Here is a 22,480-nt window from a genome sequence, read left to right on the forward strand (position 1 = left end):
CTGGCAAAGGAAATAGACTTCCAGGAAGTCCAGAAAGCTCAAAGAGTCCCAAAGAAGTTGGACCCAAGAAGAAACACACCAAAGCACATTATAATTACATTAGCCAAGGTAAAAATGAAGGAGCGAATCCTAGAAGCAGCAAGAGATAAGGGGACAGTCACCTACAAAGGAGTTCCCATCAGACTGTCAGCTGATTTCTCAAAAGAGACCTTACAGGCAAGAAGGGGCTGGAAAGAAGTATTCCAAGTCATGAAAGACAAGGACCTATATCCCAGATTACTCTATCTAGCAAAGCTTTCATTTAGAATGGAAGGGCAGATAAAGTGCTTGTCAGATAAGGTCAAGTTAAAGGAGTTCATCATCACCAAGCCCTTATTTTATGAAATGTTAAAGGGACTTATCTAAGAAAAGAAGATTAAAAAAAACGGGTATAGTAAAATGATAGCAAACCCACAATTATTAACAACCACACTTAAAGCAAAACCAAAAGAAACTAAGCAAACAACTAGAACAGGAGCAGAACCACAGAAATGGAGATCACATGGAGGGTTAGCAACAGGGGAGTGGGAGGAGGAGAGAAGGGGAAAAGGTACAGAGAATAAGTAACATAGATTGTAGGTAGGAAATAGACAGGGGGAGGGTAAGAATAGTATGAGACATGTAGAAGCTAAAGAACTTATAAGTATGACACATGAACATGAACTAAAGGGGGTGAAGTGGGTGGGAGAGGGTGTACAGGGTGGAGGGGAGCGAATGGGGGAAATGGGACAACTGTAATAGCATAATCAATAAAATATATTTAAAAAAAGGAAAAAAAAAGAAAGCCTGAAAAAGTAATCATTAAGAGTAGCAATATGTATGAGGTCATGCGGTAGGTTTTTAACGTGAACTCAGACCCTTGGTTTCAAATATTTGCGACTTTGTGGTTTAGTGAAAATTTTGCTGGACAAAGAATCAATAGGTTTGTGTTCAATCTTGCCTCTGTAGGGAGATTTGAGACACCTTTTCACCAGAATTTGTACCTATAGCATAGCACCATACAATCAAGGAGAGACCCTTTAGTTCCCAGCTTCTAGGAGAGCGAAGGAGTTGGTTTGTGGTCTAACACTCCAACTTTTTTGAGGGGTCACCCCAGAGAACTGGCTTCTGTCTTGCCAGTCTTGGAGCTCTGATGGATCCAGAATAGTCTAGTTACCCAGAGAGAATAGTTTAGACCTATAGACACCACAGCTTCCTCCTCCCCAGCCCAGCCCAGCCCAGCCCAGCCCAGCCCAGTCCAGCCCAGTCCAGCCCAGAGCAAGCAGACAAAACCTAAGCTGCCTGCTTCTTCCTAGGGAGTAAAAGAGTTGGTAGAGGCTGGACTCACTGGTGGTCTGAGGTCTTCTCTGTTATAAAGCCAGTCCATGAAAACTAGAAAAGGTGCCTGCTTTGTCTAATATGCAGACACCAGCATGCCAAGGAAAATAAAGAATCATGCAATGGTCTTTGAAACAAAAGAATATATGAATCTCTGAAAACTGATCCTAATGAAATTGAGTTATATTATCCACCTGACAGGGAGTTCAAAACAACAGCCATAAAATTGCTCACTGAAGGGAAGATAACAATGCATGAAAAAAGTTAAACTTTTAATACAGATAGAAAATATAAAAATTATCTCACAGAAATCATGGCACTAAAAAGGCATAATAATTGAACAGAAAATTTCAGTAAAGGATTCAACATTAGAATATATTAAGCAGAAGAAAAGATTAATGAACTTGAAGACAGGCAGTTGGAAACATTTCAGTCAGAGGAACAAAAACAAAGAAATAAAAGGTGTGATGATAGCTTAAGGGATTTATGGGATACCATTAATCAGACTACTGTATGGCTAATATATGCATTAAGGGAATCCCAGAAGGAGAAGAGATAGAGAAAGGACCAGAAAACATATTCAAATAAATAATGGCTGAGAACTCCACAAACCTGGGGAAAGAAATGGCCACTGAAATCCAACTAGCTCAAAAGATACCAAAAGTGATGAGCCCAAAAAAGTCCACACTGAGACACATTATAATAATACTGTCAAAAGTCAAAGACAAAGAAGGAGTGAAAAAGAACAAAAGAAAAGTGACATGTCATGTACAAAGAACCCCTTTGCAACTGTTGGTAGAATTTCAGCAGAAACCTTGCAGTCTAGAAGAGAGAGGTATAATATATTCGGAGTGCTGAAAGGAAAAAAAAAACCCTACTAATCAAGGATACTACACTGAGAATAAAATGGTTCTTCAGAAATGGATAGATAGTTTCACAGAAAAACAAAAATTGAGGGAGTTTATTACCATAAGACTTGCATTACAAAAATAATGGAAGTACTTAAAGTTGAAATGAAGAGCTGCTAAACAGAAATGTTTTACAGCATAAGAAACTATAAAACTCAGTGATAAAGGTAAATATACAGGCAGATACAGAATACTGCATTACTCCAATGGTGGTATGTAAATCACTTTTAATTCTAGTACCAAAGTTAAAAGGAAAATGCTCTCCAATCGATGCAGATAAAAATATATTAGAAATCCGTAGTATGAATAGATATAGTGTCAGCAATACAAAATATGTGTTTTGGGGGGAGAATGAAAATACTCATAGAAGTTATAAAAAAAGAATCAAAGCATAACACTACAAAAAATGATACAACAGAGAGGAAGACAGCAATGGGGAAAAGACAGAAAAAAGAACTACATGATTAATAGAAAGAGACTAACAAAATGGCAGTAGTATGTCCTTCCTTATTAATAAGTACTTTATTTTTTGAAGTTTTTTTGAAGATTTATTTGTTTTCAGAGAGAGGGGGAGGGAGGGAGAAAGAGGGAGAGAAACCTCAATGTGTGGTTGCCTCTCATGTGCCCCCTAATAGGGACCTGGCCCACAGCCCAGGCATGTGCCCTGACTGGGAATTGAACCAGTGACTCTTTGGTTCACAGGTCAGCACTAATTCCACTGAGGCACACCAGCTGGGGCTTAATAACTACTTTAAATGTAAATGTATTAGATTATTAATCAAAGGACACAAAGCAGCTGAATGGGCAAAAAAACAAGACCCAACTATATGCTTCATACAAGAAACTCACTTTAGATTTAAGGACACACGTAAGCTGAAAGTAAGGGATGGAAAATGATATTTCACTCCAATGGTAGCCAAAGAGAACATGGAGTATACTTATATTAGACAAAATAGATCTTAAGTCAAAAACTGCCAAGACAGAGAATGACATTATATAATAAAAAGGTCAATCCACCAGATGTTCAGTTATTTTAATGAAAGATTAGCAGTCATGGGCTCTATTTTATTTGGTGGATTAGTATTCTTCTGAACAAAAAGGAATTTTTACTGAGGTATGATTGATGTATAATATTATATTAGTTTCAGATGTACAACACAATGATCTGATATTTGTATACAGGGTGGGGCAAAAGTAGGTTTACAGTTGTGAGTCCATGAAACAGTTTATTCTTATATTATTTATTAATTATTGTATTGTATTCCATACAAACAATTGTAAACCTGATTTTGCCTTAGCCTCTATATGGTGAAATGATCACAATAAGTCTAGCTCACATCTGTCACCATACATAGCTACAGAGCTTTTTTGTTGTGATGAGAACTTTTAAGACCTCTTTTAGCAGCAGAGCTGAGGATGGGAGGAGAACTGAAAATCTGAACTGCATTCCCAGCCCCTTTCCTCCCCTCCCTTCCTCTCCCCTTCCCTGATGAGCCCTTCCTGTAAAAAACTAAGTGGATGAGACCTGCAGCCATTGAACCCCTTCTAATTAATTCTTCATCCTGCTTCTACTCTTGTCCCCCTCTCAATCGTCATAATAGCTGTAACACAAAGGGTAGAATATCAAGTGCTTTTTTTCATTTCTGATGTCCAGTTCATACCTCTTGCCTTTTTTGGCCAGATTAGAGGGGTCAAGTTCTTAATCTCTTCACACACACACACACACACACACACACACACACACACACACACTCCCCCCATCAATGAAGCTTTCTAGTGTGTTAGTAGGGAGGGGAGATGGGGAAACATAACCACTGCCTCACTTAATCAGATGTTCAGATATTTGTCCAACAGGCATAGCTATCCAGACAATGAGCATAGTAAGGAGGAGGACCTTATTCTTCTTCGAGGTAGCTGAAGGGGATCAGAGGGGGCTGTGCTTACTCTGTGGTTAGGTTAGAAATTCTTTCTTGGTGGGAAATTCCAGTTCTTAAAAATCTATAACCAGATTTGCAGTTAAAGTGAGGCTTAAGAGAGAGGGAAGTGTGAGAATCAGGCAGGAAGATGCCCCCTTACCCTGCTGTGCCTCCCTGGCCTGGGGTTAACCACCCTCACCTGGGGACAAGCTTAGCCTAAATGGATGGGATGGATAGTCCTAACTTAGAAGAAAAGGTTCTCATTGCTTGGTCCTCAATTTATAGCACAAATCAGAGTAGTATTTATATATTTAAATGCAAAAATAAAAACTTATATATGGGTGTGCATATGTGTGTGGTTTTTCTAAAGGAGAAAAACCATTCTGGTCAACAGGGGCCAAATTTGAGGTGAGTAGTCTGGTTAGAAAGAAGACTCCTTTTGATTGAGGGTTGAGGTTGGCATTGCTTGAAAAGCTGGCTATTAGGGGCTGTTAAACCCTTACTACCATTTAAGGGTTTCTCTGTGCCATGCCCGCCCTTCTGGAGGGGGTGGACACTGGTCAGTTAATGGGAAGAAGCACATTAGAGCAGCGGCAGCAGTTACCTGACACATGCACAGGGGTTTAGAAATATGAGTTGGTGGGTCAACTTGAGCATGTATATTACTGACAAGGGGGTGTTGGGTTATTTTCTGGGGGACTAGTATGTCACTAAGACAGGCCTTTTGATATATTAAAAATTTTGAAAAGCAAAACAAGCTTAGGTTTCAATCATATTTATAGGTATTTGAAGTTTTTGTGTTACAGAGTTGCTTGGTTGCTTCTACAGTCTCCTTCACACCTCTGCCTTTAGAGGAGAGAGGACAGCACTAGGTTCAAACACTTGTAATTTTGTATCTGATGTTTCTTCTGAGTGAAATATTCCATTTCTTTAAGATTCTGATGAGTTACTTTTTTTTTTATAATAAAAAATAAACCCACCTTCATCTCTAAAACAAACAAAAATATCTCTTACCAACTCAGTTTGTAACACATTGTTATTAACTACAGTTACTATGCTGTACACTAAATCCCTAGACATACTTATTTTATAACTGGAAATTTATATCTTTTGACCCTTTTCACTCATTTTACTCATCCAACCTGTCCACCGCCTCTGGCAATCGCTGACCAGTTCTTAGATCTACAGCAGGAGTGTCAAACTCATTTTCACTGGGGGCCACATCAGCCTCGTGGTTGCCTTCAAAGGGCTGGATGTAATTTTAGGACTGTGTAAGTGTAACTACTTCTTAACTAGGGGCAAGGAGCTCTATATTTAGCCCTTTGAAGGTGACCGCAAGGCTGATATGGCCCCTGGTGAAAATGAGTTTGACACCCCAGATCTCCAGGCTTTAAGACTCTATATAAATGACAGCATACAGTGTTTGTCTTTGTTTGCCTTATTGTACTTAGCATAAATGCCCTCAGAGTCCATCCCTGTCATCACAAGTGGCACAATTTTCTTTTTTATGGCTGAATAATATTCCTTTACATACATATACCACATTTTCTTTATCCATTTGTCTGTTGATAGATACTTAGGTTGTTTTCATATCCTTGTTATTATAAATAATGCTGCAATGAACATAGAGTATGGATAACTTTTTTGGTTAGTGCTTTTGTGGTCTTTGGATAAATACCCAAAAGAGGAATAGCTGGATTATATGGTAGTTTTATTTTTAATATTTTGAGGAATCCCCATACTGTTCTCCATAGTGAATGCACCAGTTTACATTCCCACCAACAGTTCATGGGGGTTCCCTTTTCTTCATGTTCTTGCCAACACTCATTTCTTGTCTTTTTGATAGTAGCCACTTTAACAGGTGTGAGGTGTACCTTCTTGTAGTTTCCATTTGTATTTCCCTGATGATTAGTGATGTTTAGTATCTTTCATGTACTGCTGGCCATCTGAATGTCTTATTTGGGAAATGTCTATTCATACACTTGGCCCATTTTAAAATTAAGTTGATATTTTGCTATTGAGTTGTATGAGTTCTTTAATATCTATTGGATATTAATCACCAATGAGATGTGTGATTTGCAGATATTTTCTTTCATTCAGTAACTTACCTTTTAATTTTATTGATGGTATTTTTTTCTGTCATAAAGAAACCTTTTAGTTTGATGTGGTCCTTAATGTTTATTTTTGCTTTTGTTGCGACAACCAAAAATTATCGCTAAGACCAATGTCAAAGAACTTATTGCCTGTGGTTCCTTCTAGGAGTTTTATGGTTTTAGGTCTTGAAGTCATGTGTTTAATCCATATTGAGTTAATTTTTTGTTATAAGGTAATGGTCTAGTTTTATTCTTTTGCATGTGGCTGTCCAGTTTCCCCAATACCATTTATTGAAGATATTGTTTTTTCCCCATTGTATATTGTTGGCCTCTGTGTCATAAATTAATTGACCATATATGTGTGGTTTATTTTGGGGCTCTTTGTTATATTTCATTGATCTATATGTCTTCTTTTATGCCAATATTATACTGTTTTGATTACTATATCTTTGTAATACAGTTAGAAATCAGGGAGTGTGACACCTCCGACATTGTTCTTTTTTTGGCTATTTGGGATCTTTTGTGGTTTCATACAAATTTTAGGATTGTTTGTTCTATTTCTGTGAAGATGTATTATTTTGATAGTGATTCCATTGAATCACTTCAATTCCTTTGTTGGAAGTTAACGAACCACTTCCATTGTTTGTTCTTTAGAATATTTTGGGTAGTATGGACATTTCAACAGTCTTAATTATTTTAATCCATGAGTATGGAACATTTTCCATTTATCTTTGTCTTCAGTTCCTTCCATCAGTGTTTTATAGTTTTCAGTGTGCATTTCTTACCTCCTTGGTTAACATTATTTGTAGGTATTTTATCCTTTTTGATGCAATTGTAAATGGATTGTTTTCATAATTTTCTTTCTGATAGTTCATTAGTAGTGTATAAAAACACAATAAATTCCTGTATATTTATTGTATATTCCATAAAGTTACTGAATTTGTTTATTTTAACAGTTTTTCTTGAGTTTTAAGATTTTCTGTATATGAAATTTCATCATGTGCAAATAGTGACAGCTTAACTCATTTCTTTCTAATTTGGATTCCTTTTATTTCTTTTTCTTACCTGATTGCTCTGGTTATGACTTAGCAATACTAGTTAAAGGAAAGTGGCAAAAGTGGGCAACCTTGTCTTGTCCTGATTTTGGAGGAAAAGCTTTCATCTTTTCACTGTTGGGTATGATGTTAGTTATGGCCTTAACGTATATAGCTATTATTACATTTAGGTAAGTTCCCTCTATGCCCACTTTGTTGAGAATGTGTATCATGAATGGATATTGAATTTTGTCAAATGTTTTTTCATTATCTATTGAGATGATCATATGATTTGTATCCTTAATTTTGTTAATGTGGTGTATCACATTGATTTACAGATGTTGAGCCACACTTGCATTCCTGGAATAAATTCTATGTGATTATGGTGTATGATGCTTTTAATGCATTCTTGAATTTGGTTTGCTAATGTTTTGTTGAGAATTTATGCAACTATATTTATCAGGGATATTGGCCCATGATATTCCTTTCTTATGTTGTCCTTTTCTGATTTTGGTATCCAGATAATGCTGTCCTCATAAAATGAGTTTGGAGATGTTCTCTTTTCCAGTTTTGGAAGTATTTGAGAAGATTAAATCTTTGAAAGTTTGGTAGAATTTACCAGTGAAGCTATTATCTCTGTGACTTTTGATTTTTGGGAGATTTAAAATGACTGATTCAATATCCTTACTTGTAATTGGTCTCTTCAGATTTTCTGTTTTTCATGATTTAGTCTAGGAAGGTTGTATATTTCAGAATTTATCTATTTCTTGTAGGTTTTCCTTTTTGTTGGTGTATAACTGTTTATAGTAGTCTCTTATGATACTTGGTATTTCTGTGGTATCACTTATAATAGTTCTTATTTCATTTCTGATTTTATTTGAAAAATTTGTCTCTTTTTTGATGAGCTTAGCTGAGATTTTCAATTTTGTTTATCTTTTCAAGGAACCAGATCTTAGTCATTGATTGTTTCCATTGTCAGTTTAGTTTAATTTCTATTTCATTTATTTTTTCCATGATATTTTTTCCTTCTCTCTATTAAATTTGTGCTTTGTTTGTTCTTCTTTTTCTAGTTCCTTTGTGAATAGTGTTAATTTTTTTTAATTTTCTTTCTCAAAAATCATTTATTGCATTTTTCTTTCTTGAAAATCATTTACTGCTATGAGCTTTCTGCTTAGAACTACATTTGCTGCATCCATAGGTTTGGATTTTGTATTTTCACTTTCATTTAGCTCAAGGTATTTTGATTTATCTTTTGATTTACATGTAACATTCCTGGGGAATGTTACATGTACACTTGAGAAGAATATATACTCTATTGCTTTTGGATGGACTAGTCTATATGTCTTTAAAGTTCATAAGGTCTAACATGTCATTTAAGGTTGGTGTTTTCTTATTGATTTTCTGTCTAGATGATCTTTCATTGATGTAAGGGGGATATTAAGGATTCTTACTATTGTAATGCTATCTATTTTTCCTTTTGGTTCTGTTAATATTTGCTTTATATATTTAGGTGCTCCTACGTTGGTTGTATAAACATTTACAAATGTTATATTCTCTTGTTGGATTGATCATTTAATCCTATATAATGCCCTTCTTTGTCTCTTATTATATTCTTTTAAAAAATTTTCAATTACAGTTGAAATACAACATTATATTAGTTTCAGGTGTACAACATAGTGCTTAGATATTTATATAACTTACAAAGTGATTTATCTAGATAAATCTAGTAGCCACCTAACACCATATATAGTTATTGCAACATTATTGACTATATTGACATTATCCCCTGTGCTATACTTTACAACCACAATTATTTTGTAAGTACCAATTTGTACTTCTTAATCCATTCCCTTTTTTAACCTATCACCTCAAAACTCTCTCCCATCTTGGCAACCATCAAAATGTTCTCTGTATCTGTGAGTTTGCTTCTTTTTTGTTTACTTTGTTTAACTTCCACATATAAGTGAAATCATATGACATTTGTCTTTCTCTGTCAGATTTATTTCACTCAGTGTAATACCCTCTAGATCCATCCACACTGTTGCAGAGGGAAGATTTCATTCTTTATATGGCTGAGTATTATTCCATTGTATATATGTACCGTTGTTCTTTATCCACTCATCTATTGATGGGCACTTAAATGTTGTTTTCATATCTTGGCTATTGTAAATAATGCTGCATTGAACATATGGGTGCATATGTATTTTCAAATTGTGTTTTGAGTTTCTTTAGATAAATACACAGAAATTGAATTCTTTGTTTCTTCTTTGTATCTTGTTGTAGCCTTTGTTTTCAAAGTTTATTTTGTCTGGTGTAAGTATTGGTACAGCCCCATGAGTCTGGTGGATGTGAGCCCCATTGGTCTTCAAAGCCAAGTGTTTTGGAGGCTTACATCTCAGTTGCCCATCTTAAAAGCTGGGGTACCTGATGTGGTATATGAAACCCTCACTCCCTAGGGAGATGCTCCGCTTTTTGAATTTCTTCCTAATGGTGGGTTGCTCCATTGGGGTGGGGTATAGGAGCAAAATCGTGTCTCCACCTTTTCTACCTGCTTCAGTGTGGTTTCCCTCTCATTTACCTGAGGTGAAACAGTTTTTCCATCAGATTGCTTTTTCATAGGAAATTGTTCCATATATAGCTGTAGATTCAGTGTGTCTATGGAAGGAGGTGAATTCAGGATCTTCCTGCACTGACATCTTGAATTGGAACTTGAGCAGAAAGGGAACTGATGAGAAAATACTGTGGGGGTGCTTACAACACCTATTTTTATGGCAAATTTTGGGCTAGGGATAATGTTTACATCTTCTCATTCTTATCTACCCTGTGATATTTGATAAGGCAGTCAAATAGAACAGATTTTGCATTTGTTTCTCAAAAAATAGACTATTTTAATATTCAGTTTTGACAGTTTTGGAACATAATTTGGTTTTTGGGGTTCAGATTTATTTATTGGGCTTTTTTCCGGTTTCAGTTTGGTCTGTAATTAGTTAAAAATATTAACACAGGATATAGGAGATCCAAGATGGTGGAGGAGTAAGTGGAAGCTACATTAATCTCCTCCCAGGACCCTTAAAGATTACTGTTTCCAAAACTAAATCAGGAGAGATCAGAGACTCTGAATAGACAGATTACACTTAGCAAAATTGAAGCAGTAATCAAAAGAGCTCCCAAACAAGCAAAGCCCTGGACCAGATGGCTTCACAGGTGAATTTTACCAAACATTCCAAGTAGAACGAACACCTCCTTCTTAAAACATTTCATAAAATTCAAGAGGTGGGAAGGCTCCTAAACTCATTTTACAAGGTCAGCATTATCCTAATTCCAAAATCAGATATATTACAAAGAAAGAAAAGAAAATTATAGGCCAATATCCTTGATGAACATAGACACTAACATTCAACAAAGTATTAGCAAACCAAATACAGCAGTGCATCAAAAAGATCATACACATGATCAAATGGGGTTTATTCTGGGATGCAAGTTTGGCACAATATTCGCAAATTAATAAATGTGGTTCATCACATAAACAAAATGAAGGATAAAAACCATAATATCATATCAATAGATGTAGAAAAAGCATTTGATAAAATCCAGCACACATTTATGATAAAAGCTCTCAGCAAAGTGGGATTAGAGGGAACATACCTAAACATAATAAAGGCCATATATGACAAACCTACTGCCAGCATCATACTCAATGTGCAAAAACTGCAAGCATTTCCCTTAAGATCAGGAACAAGACAGGGATGTTCACTTTCAGCTCTCTTGTTCAAAATATTACTGGAAGTCTTAGACATAGCAATCAGACAAGAAGAAGAAATAAAAAGCATCCAAATTGGAAATGAAGAAGTAAAACTGTCTTTATTTGCAGAAGACATTATATAGTATGTAGAAAAACCCCAAGGATTCCACCCAGAAACTATTAGAACTGATAAATTAATACAGCAAAATAGCAGGATGCAAATTTAATATCCAGAAATCGGTTGCATTTTTATATGCCAGCAATGAGCTAACAGAAAGGAAAATCAAGAAAACAATCCTACTCATAATTGCTACAAAAAGAATAAAATACCTAGGAGTAAACGTAACCAAGGATTTAAAAGACCTGTAGTCATAAAGTTATAAGAAATTGAAGAAGATGCAAATAAGTGGAAGCACATATTGTGTTCATGGATAGAAAGAATTAGCATTATTAAAATGTACATACTACTCAAAGCAATCTGTAGATTCAATGCAATTCCTATCAAGATTCCAATGACATATTTCACAGAACTAGAACAAATACTTCAAAAATTCATATGGAACCACAAATGGCCCTGAAGAGCAATGGTGATCCTGAGAAAGAAGAACATAGTTTGAGGAATCATGCTACCTAATATCAAACTATACTATAAGGCAATAGTAATCAAAACAGCATGATACTGACATAAAAACAGACACACAGATCAATGGAACAGAAGAGAGAGTCATAAATAAATCCATATCTTTATAGTCAATTAATATTCTATAGAGATGCAAGCACATACAATGGGCTGAAGACAGTTTATTCAATAAATGGTATTGGGAAAATTGGACAGATATGTATAGAAAAAATGAAATGACCACTTTCTTATACCACACACAAGATAAATTCAAAATGAATCAAAGACTTAAATGTTAGACCCAAAGCCATAAAAATCCTAGAAGAAAACAGGCAGCAAAATCTTGGATGTTGCTCATAGCAATATTTTATTGGGGACTGGAGATCCCCGGGCAACAGAAACAAACAAACAAAAAATAAACAGATGGGACTATATCAAACTAAAAAGTTTCTGCACAGCAAAGGAAATCATCAACAAAATACAAAGGTAACCCACAGAATGGAAAAACACATTCCCCAATATATCTGATAAGATGTTAATATCCAGAATTTATAAAGAACTTACAAAACTCAGCACTCCCCCCCAACCCCCCCTCCCAACAACCTAATTAAAAATGAGTAAAGGACCTGGATAGGCACTTCTCCAAATAGGACATACAAATGGGCCAATAGATGTATGAAAAGATGCTCAACATCACTAGCCATCAGAGAGATGCAAATAAAAACCACAATGAGATATCATCTCATACCTGTCAGAATGGCTATAATCAATAAATCAATAAATAAGTGCTGCCAAGGATGTGGAGAAAGGGGAAGTGACCCTTTTACACTGTTGGTGGCAATGCACACTGGTGCAAGCACTGTGGAACGCAGTATAGAGATACCTCAAAAAATTAAAAATGGATCTGCCTTTTGACCCAGTGATCCCACATCTGGGAATATATCCAAAGTAACCCAAACACAAATTCAAAAAAACATATGCACCCCTATGTTCATTGCAGCATTATTTACAATTGCCAAGACACGGAAGCAGCCCAAGTTTCCATCAATAGATGAATGGATAAAACAACTATGGGACATTTACAAAATGGAATACTACTCAGCCATAAAGAGAAAATTTTACCCTTTGTTACAACATGGATGGATGGGCCTAGAGAACATTATGCTAAATGAAATAAGCCAGGTAGAGAAAGACAAATAGTCTATGATTTCACTCACATGTGGAATCTAATGAACAAACTGAACTAACAAGCAAAGTAGAGACAGACTCATAGATGAAGAGCAGGATGACAGCTTTTGGCAGGGGGTGGTTGGGAGGTGGAGGAATTGAGCAGAAAGGAAAAACAACTCATAGAAATTGACAACAGTATGGTGATTGCTGGGAGCAGGAGGGTACAAGGGAACTAAATGGTAATGGAAAAATACAATAAAGATTAAATAAAAAATAAAGTGCAGTACAGGAAAGTAATCAATAATAGCATAATAACTATGTATGGTGTCAGGCGGGTGCTGGAAATATTGGGGGAACACTTAGTAAAGTATATGATTGTCTAACCACTATGCTGTACACCTGAGACTAATACAAAATATTGAGTGTAAACTGTAATTAAAAAATTTTAAAATGTTTAAAAATATTAACACCAGATAGATTCAATGTTCAATAAATTATTTGGGGTTCTTGAATTATTTTAAATTACCACTCAAAACTTCAAACAGGCAGAATCTAGGAATATTAAAATCTCTTTGATTAATTGTGCTTCCTTTCCTGACTTAAACTGAGAGATAAGCTATTTTGAGACATAGTCAATATAGTGAAATTACAATGGACTGAACTGATGTAGTAGGCCTCTCCAGAGGCCTCTCCCAATGATCAAGCACAGTGGCCTATGGGAATAAAAATCTTCAAATTAAGTCAATATCAAGTATCTTTACATAAAATCTAAAACTCACCTTAACCATTGCCTTATTTTTATCTTTTGTAGTTCAGTCTCATCTGCAAGGTAAAATTATTGCTTTCATTCTTTAGCATCCTTAAGTGTATATGTGGGAAGCTGTTGATGGGGCTTTTAATAGGGATCTAACACAGAGTTACACTATGAATTTTGTATGACCTCTCCTTGACAATCATTTGTTTTTGTAAATAAAAAAAACTACTTAAATGAATGAATCATCTTAGTTTGAGTATTCTGAGCTATTTTGTATCAATGAATAGATGATATAAGTTCTGATAATGGAAGTTCAAGCTAACAGCTCCACGTTATGCAAACTCTGACCTTTAATGGAAACATTCTGTGGTGATGTATCCTTACCGGATTTTCTCTTTTTTCTTTGGCCATGGACGGATTATCTGGAAATATTGTTTTTTATGTTTCTTAACTTGTGTTAACCATAAAGTTTCTTTTTAGAGTTGTATAAAAGTTCACAGATATAAATGTGAGGAAGAAATATTTAAGAAGTAAAGCTAATATTTCTTAGGGGACAGATTGATTGGTAAATAGTTTATATTACTTATAGATAACATTATATAAATTGTTTAAAATTTTAGATCTGGTATTATTTTGATTTGAACATAGTGAGAATGGACCCAAGAATGGCAAGGCCTAGAAATGATCACATAATAAACAGTTAGAATAACGGTCATTAAAATTATGTTAAAAGAAATGTGTTTACTCTGCTACAGAAGGGGAAGATGAACGGACTTAGGCCATGTTTAAACTGATGGGTGGGACTGGCTCCTATTTAAGGATCTGAAAATTCTTCCAGTGAATTGAGGCCCTAATCAATTTCCCTTGTGTCTTTAATGTGGCCCGAGTCTCTCAATTAATATCATTGCATTTTGGCTGTTTCATCACATGTTGCTTTTATTTCTTTTTTTGCATTCTCTTCACTCTGTTTTATGTTAGAGCTAATGACAAAGCAGAAAGTACACAATGCTGTAGTCAAGAACCAGTTGAAACAGTCCCAGTTTACTTGCGGGCAGAATGGATAGAGAAGTAGGAGCTCCTGGGGTTCTGGTGAGGATTACTTTGGAAAGCACAAAGTACCTGCCACTGAGCAGGCACTCAAATGTCAAAGTCTTTCCCATTTGTGAGTTTCATGTTTGGCCTCACCTGTAGTCTATAAGTTCATTTAGCACAAGAAATGTGTTTGTATTCATAGTGCCTTGAACATAGTAGGTTCTAAAAGATTACATTGTTGAATGTAATTTACTGTCCTGCTGTGGAAGCTTAGGACTGTTATTTCCCTTCTTTTTCTTCTGCCACCTTGAATTGAGATAAATATGTTGCTTTCATGAAATTAAGGATTTAATTCAGTAGAATGCCATTATAATATGACTTATTCCATAGAGTTCGAAATAGTAAGGGTCGAATCATTTCCCCGGAAACTTAATTATATTCTGTAAAATTCTATTAGCCTGTCTCATAGCATCGTAGTCACAGTGGAGTTCTGGTGTGTTTAAGATGAAGTCTCTATCGAATGTAGAAATCTATCCAATGGCACACAGTGAGCATATGGGAAATAAATAACATAAAGAGAAAATGCAAATGTCTTGCAAATGACATTACTTGACATTTTCAATCATCATCCAAAGTATGTTCTAATTTACTAAAATAAACCAAGAATTTAATTTCTTGTGAGTTCCCTTTGCTTAATTACTTAGTAGTAGAAAAATATTCTGTGACCCACTGCAATTTGTCTCCTTTGTATTTATCTAGTATCTGACTTAAAAATGAACAGAAACATTCTGATTCAGCAGAACTGATTTCATAACTCATTGGTGTTATAAAACAGAAATGAATAAATGTTTGCTGAACATGCTACATATGCTTCAAGCGTCAAAATGTTAGTTTTTAAAATCTTTTTTACCTCTCAAAATATGAGGTCTGAGAGATGTTCCTGGCTGAAGTTCAGTAGGTGCCTATTCTATGTAGATGTTTCTACGAGAGGCAAGCAGCTACTTTTACGTAAGTTTGTTTCCATGGTTGGAATGTGAGAGCTCTTTTAATACTTCCTTATTATGATTTGAAATTATACATTCATTGCACTTTTTTTCTTTAAAAGTAGCAGTGTATGCTAAGACATGAAGAGTTTTATCTTCTTAAAATCCAGTATGCTCTTTTGTTGAAATGAGGACTAAATGGGCTTTCATTTATGTAATTTGTTGCTTGTACAGTTTCTGATTCTTCATAGTAACTTTCTAAATATTTTATTGAGAAGCAATTAGCTAGCATTTATTATCTCTGTTTTATGAATGGGAGAAACTGAGGCTCAATGTCAACTATTTCTCAGTACTAGCTGGTTAGGAATTTGAGGAAAAATATGCTGCTATCCTACTGATTTGCTTTTGCTTTTGATTTCAGTTTCAAAGGACACTTGAGTCTCTTAAAAATGTTTCCAACACATCTGACCTCCAGAAAACCTACCAGAAGCTTGGGAAGGAGCTGGAAAATTTGGATTATTTAGCCTTCAAACGTCAGCAGGTAGGAGTCAGACCTTTTCTTGGTGGAGGAGATGAACACTTCAGGCTTTGTGCTGTCTTGCCTGTCAGGTTTAGGTAGGCCTGGGGACGCTTACCTTCTAATATTTAGGGCAGAAATAGGTTGTGCTGTGTTGTGTGGACCTGTCTGTTCCTGTGACTTCCTGCAGTGTTCCCTGTGGTCCTTATTTCCAGATAAGTACTACAGGGGTTTCTATATGTGTCCTTTTCACCTCTCTTAAAGAAAACCACTGGTTTGTAAAGGTACACCTACCCTTTGACTAAGGATACTTTACTAGCTTAAAGGGGGCCTCTGTGAGTGCTTGACCAGATGGGGGGTTACATAAGAAAAATCACCTGAAGACCAGGTAAAAGATGTGGTTGCAAATATAATATTAAGGAAAAGGCTCATAAATATGTCAAAATATGAATCAACCTTTAGTTTTCTTATTTGATCTCTGAAGATTAGCAAAAATTTGCTAAATGTACAAGATTACAGGAAAATATACCTAACAAATCCAAGTATTTTTGCCTCCTTGTGTAGATACCAAGATAAATTCAAAGACAAAATAGATCAAGGTTGCTTTTAGAGTTAGTATTTTATAATATTAATAATCATTAAATTATCTGCTGCCATAGTAGCTAGCTACTTTTCCCAAGCAGGATTGTCTCCTCTTTCTTTATAGCCACTAGGTGGCAGGGTTGTCAAACTTTTACTTTGATGGAATGTTTATTCCCATCAGAAATGCCAGTTAGATGTTTAAATTAGGTTACATGAAATTTGGGAATGTGCTCAATGATGGATAGTGTCTAGAAAAATGACTAAGTGGCTGACTCGGATGGCCAGGCACCAAGTCCATTACTTAAGAGTCTTTCCTGTTAGTGTGGCAAAGGTGTGACTGATTCTCTTGCCATTGCCAATTTCACAGGTTTTTTTGATCTTTTGGATGGGGGTTTTCAAAGCAGGACTTCCTATGTGTAGTTACACCTCATGAAGTCAACTTAATATGGTCTAGAAATACTGACTTGGAAAGAGAATTGTGTTTTAGGTTTTGTTTTATCAAAGACACTCCCCAAGGCCCTATTTTCCTAGGAACTATATATGTTTTGTAGAGTGTTCTGGGCAAATGCAATATCTCTGAACATGCTTTAATTTATATTAAATAGGACACACAATCCATTTATGTTTTTTTTTAACCTTTTTGAAAAATTATCGAGGTCCTAGGTATCAGCACACATAACAGAAGCAGTTAGAGTTACCGAGAGCCACTACGGTAAGCTTCCAGGTGATGCTGCTTGAAATTCACACCGCGAGTCACTGCTCTGGCCCATGCAACTTCTAGTACAGTTTTGTTTCCAAGAGCCATATTTTACCACTGAGGAGTATTTGAGTTGGCAGGCAGTAGTCACCGTTCTCTTCACCTATCCTTTCTCATTAACACATTCTCCGTAATTAGATTCATACATTAGCTAATTGTGACTTTGGAAAAATAAAAATGCTTCAAGGGCAGAACTCTAGGAGAATGGCATTGAGGACAGTAGGTAAATTGCCTGGGTATGTGAGAAAATTATAAGCATGTGAGTTGTGTATATATATGTGTGTGTGTATTTATGTATATTTAAATCATATATATTATTCATTAAATGGCAACTATCTGCTATATAGTATGATCAATACCTTTATGGATTAGATAATTAAATGCGTATAACAATATAAAGTGGTTGGTTTTATGAGCACCATTTTACAGATGAGAAGACTTGTTAAAATAGGTAAGTAATTTGCCTGAGGTCTGTGCGCTAAGACATGAAGCTGGGCTTCCAGGGTAAATTAGTCTGACTCCAAGCCTGGTCTTTTCCATGGTCTCGTCTCATTCCCAATATCCCTGCAGGGAACCTGGTTGGGGGATAGTGAAGTGAGGAGTTCTAGGCATGTGGAATGGAATGAAAGCAATTTTAGCAGAGGCCAGACTTACTGCTTAAAGAAACATTTGAAAATGATCCCCTGATGAAAGGCAAAAGACAGGGCTAATTCATCCTCCCTCCTTCCCTCCCTTTTTCTCCCTCTCCCTCTCTGTCTCATGTAAATCCTCTAATATATACAAAAAGGATTTTTGAAAGAATATATCCAGAGAGCTAAAAAAATGTAAAAATTTTTATCTTCACAATTTTCTAAGTGTTATGTCTAGCAACTTTAGTTCTAGTGAATTTATTCACACAAAGCATTTTTTTTATACTCAAAGGGACAAATCTGTGTAAAATGGACTTACCTACACATGTAACATATTGTCAATCCTTTGCCTCACTAGACTCCATCTTTTCCTATACTACTGATCATTTTTTTCTCCCTGCAAATGATAGAAGGGGAATTGGAGGGAAGTGGTCAGAAAGAGAAGGATAGTAAGAAGCCAGGGACCATAGAGTGATGGAGAAAGAGGGAAGAAACTAATAAGTATAAGATAGGAGGGATAATATGCAGGAAATTAAAATGTACTTTTTTTTTACTACATGCATCTAGTAAGTTAAAACATTTATTTTTGAAAATTAAAAAAAATCTCAAAATAGAAAAAGGGAGAAAAAAGAGAGGATACAAGAAGACATAGTGAATGAGGCAGATGACAGAGAACAGCAAAGACAAATATTGTTTACTTCCCATTTTACTTCTGAATGTAGTAGAACTTCCTAGAAATTTGTAATATTAACCAAGTTCTTTTGTACCAAAGCCACAGATGAACTGTGTTTCCTGAATGGGCAGGGTCCAAAGAACCATAATGTTTTCTCTTCCTTGACTTGGTGAGATTTGCCCTTTTATTTCCCATTGTACTCCTTTAACACCCCCCTCCCCCGCCCCCACACACACCTCTTAAACACACTCCAGTGAGTTTCTCCTACTGGAAAATATTCAGCTGTCTGTAAATTGCAATGTAGCTAGAAAGCTTCTGCCGTATAAGGCAGGACTCTTTGTCCCAGAGAATTAGTCATGGTTTGCTTTCTGGTCCAACCATATTTATCATTCCTTGTTGTGACAGAGCATAAGCTCCATAAGGACAGGGCCTCATCTGTCACCTTCGGTGCTGTGTTCTCTGCAGTGCTCGCAACAGTATCTGACCCATGGCAAATGCTCAGTAAGTACTTGTTGGTGTCCTTGGTGCTATGAACAAGAAAACATACAAAAGTTGGCGTCAGGTTACAGGCAATTAAAATTTTTAACATTCATAAGTGCACCAACCCTTTGGCTTTCTGGATGCTAAGGCTGACAGATTGCTCCTTGCCTTATGTATTATTTAGGTTCTCTGCTTACATGTTTCATTTCCCACACCTTTCTTTAAACAAAAACAAAATATCAATGTTATGTTAACTATGTTATGGGTATCCAATGAATTGACTGTACTAATTATCCTGAACTCATTCATTAGATTTTATTTTCTGTCCTTTCTATGACAAACATAATTATGAGAGATTACGTCTTTCACTGAGTCAGACAGATCCCTGGCGTATTTTGTTCTATTCTTTTACCTCTTTTGGGGGGAGGGTGCTTACTATGCTTTTTCTCCTAGGTATGAGCTTAGTTATTTCTTTTCTTTCCTTATTTCATTTTTTAAAAGAGTGAGTGCTTACACTTCAGCTATTCCTTAGGCTATATTTTAGGTTAAGGCACAGGCATCTCTCCATTCTCCTTCTGTCAGAAAGACTAATGATGAAAACGGCCTTGGGTGGAAAAGGTGAGGGGAAGCCATGCTAGACGGGGGTGGGAGTAGGTTTTCCAGGATGAGTCGGCTTGAAGTAAGCAGATGATGAAGCAGGATGAACTGGAGAACCTAGAGACATTTTCAGTTTTTAATATCTGGAGATGTAATTTTAGAGTTTATCTGCTTGGACTATTTGGTTTTTATCTTCCTGGTTGATATTACACAGGAATGGTAATAGCAAGCTTCAGCTATTGTGTAGAACCTAGATTGATGTATTAATTTGAGAAGTTATGAATCAGGAAATTTCCTTGGGGCTTTGATTGTGCAGAATAAAATAAAATGAAGTTCAAAAATCTGGAAGCTAATTTAATTCTTTCCTCTCTTCTTCTACCTATAGTACTTATAATAGCATTATAATACACATCCCTTTCCAGAGGCTTCTGAAATCCTTTGATGTAAGCTGTAGTTGATATTAAGTTGACATTATGTAGACTAAGGCACATTTACACATTGGTGTGAAGATATGTAAAATTAAAATACTGTACTTCATGTCTGATCTTCCTCTTGTTTCCCTAATTATGACATGCTAGTCTTGCCTCCTGACCTTTTCACAAGGTTTATATAATTTGATACTTAAGAATATCTAGCCCTTTTCTAATTATCTATTTAATTATTCTTTACAGCCAAACTGGTCTCACCTCTCTTATGATACCTTATCCTATGACCTCTAGTCAATATGTAAACTCTTCCTTCTTAGCTTGTGTCTGTGCTGTACAATTTAGCGTCTAATTGATTGTGATAGTCACTGAGGATCAAGTGGTGCGGGGTAGAGGGTGGGCTTTGAGGTCAGCCAGATCCTGTGCGACTATCTGCATTGCTTCGGGCACGAGGTTTTAAAGTGTTAGGAAAACAATATCTAATTTACAGCCTATTTTGACAAAACAATATGTAAAGTATAAAGTACATATGTCTTAAGTACTTTGAAATAAAGGAATAAATATGCAAAGGGTTTAGTGCAGTGCCTGGCATGTTGTTAGTGTAAGTGGTACCTATTATAGTGTTTTTGTATTATTCTCATAAGTCATCTTCTTAAGTGGTTTTTAAGTTCCATAAGGATATTTCTCTATTTTCTATACTTTCATACTGCACATAGGGTCCAGTACTGTTCTTAACAGATAGTGTGGAATGTTTCTGAGTATGTGTAATTGAGCAGCTGGTAACTGTGTCACAAAAAGATAATGATACCTCCCAAGGAAGGATTTGCAGTATTTGGTTCCACTGTGTTTCTAATGTGCTGTCTCTTGATGCGCAAAGAAGTTAAGGTCCTGAGTATTATGCCATGACCACGTGTGGTGGAAATAGGGTCTTAGACCCAATGTTCTGGGTAAATCCCATCTCATGTAACAATTACACCCTATGTACCTGATCTTTCTTTGTGGTTCCACATGGTATTGTATGGCACAACAGTGTTCTTTCTTTAGTGATGATGTTCAAGAGCAAACAACGGCTTTTACTGAGCTTAGTGACTAACCCCTTTAGATAACAGCAAAACCAGAAAAGTACACAATGCCTGGTAGGATAGGAATTGACTTTAAAATGATCCCTTATCAATGAAGAAAAATACAAGTAAGTTAGATGAAATTTATTTAGTGAGGAGGACTGCAGGTTAACCCCTGGCTTTGAAAATAAAATTCCAGATGGATAATGACTTACCACACAGACAGTAATCCTAGGCTTACCTTGGAATTTAGAACTTGAGGACAGGAGGCAGCAGTGTAGGCCTCCTGTGAAAACCATGCTTAGCAAAATAGAATTCAGTTAGGGTTAGGCTTCTTGTAGTTGTGCTATGGTATGCAGAGAAGAGGAAGCTGATAAATTCCAATAATAGTCTTTAACCATGTAAAGACTTAGAGCAATAAAGATGTTATGGATCATCTAGGGTAAGGTGATATGCAATGATCATGGACCGGAGTTGCTTGTGTGCATGGGCAGTATAAAGTAGAACTATCTTCCCATTTACATTAACACTAAAATGGAAGTGGTAAATATATTTTCTTAAGTCCCTTAAAAATAAAGTACATATGCATCTGGGATTGTTAGAGGCAGTCTATGAAAGTGCTGTTGGGGGCTGGACTGAATGAACACTAAGGGGAGATGCTAAGCAACAGCTTCATGTTGGGGTTCTACAAGCAACAGCTTCACTTTGGTGGCCTTTGTTAGATGAAATATGTTAATAACTCAACTGGGAGAAGATCCTTCCCTTCCTTGTTCTCTAATTAATCCAGTTTTCTTGAAAGAATTCTGATTGAATTATTCCTTTTAAGAGTAAGTGAACTAATGATTGCTATATAAAATATTCATGTCTATCTTAGATGATATTCTGCTTCCTATTTGTTCAATCAAAAAATGATTATTTGTGTCATTTATAAAACTGTTTCTGAAGATCTTAAAGCATTTTAGACATTATTTAAAAACTCATGGCCTGGCCAGGTAGTTCAGTTGGTGAGAGGGTTGTCCTGATAGGCCAAGGTTGTGGGCCTGATCTCTCATCAGGGCACATTGGCAAAGCAACCACAAATACATAAATAAGGGCAACAACAAGTTGATGTTTCTCTCCCTCTGTCACAAATCAATAAATAAAAAGAAGAAT

General features: G+C 35.9%; 1 protein-coding gene across 2 annotated transcripts in view; it reads left to right on the forward strand.

Moving 5' to 3' along the window:
* CTNNA3 (catenin alpha 3) overlaps positions 1-22,480 on the forward strand; it is a 1,495,188-nt gene that overhangs the window by 129,529 nt on the left and 1,343,179 nt on the right. For both annotated transcript variants that reach the window (XM_045841855.1, XM_045841856.1), the window contains exon 5: positions 16,029-16,148. In XM_045841855.1, coding sequence (XP_045697811.1) covers positions 16,029-16,148 — 120 coding nt within the window. The remainder of the gene's footprint in view (positions 1-16,028; positions 16,149-22,480) is intronic.

The sequence above is a fragment of the Phyllostomus hastatus genome, unplaced genomic scaffold (assembly GCF_019186645.2).
Source record: "Phyllostomus hastatus isolate PE091 unplaced genomic scaffold, TTU_PhHast_1.1 phas_contig_38, whole genome shotgun sequence".
Classification (NCBI taxonomy): Eukaryota; Metazoa; Chordata; class Mammalia; order Chiroptera; family Phyllostomidae; genus Phyllostomus; species Phyllostomus hastatus.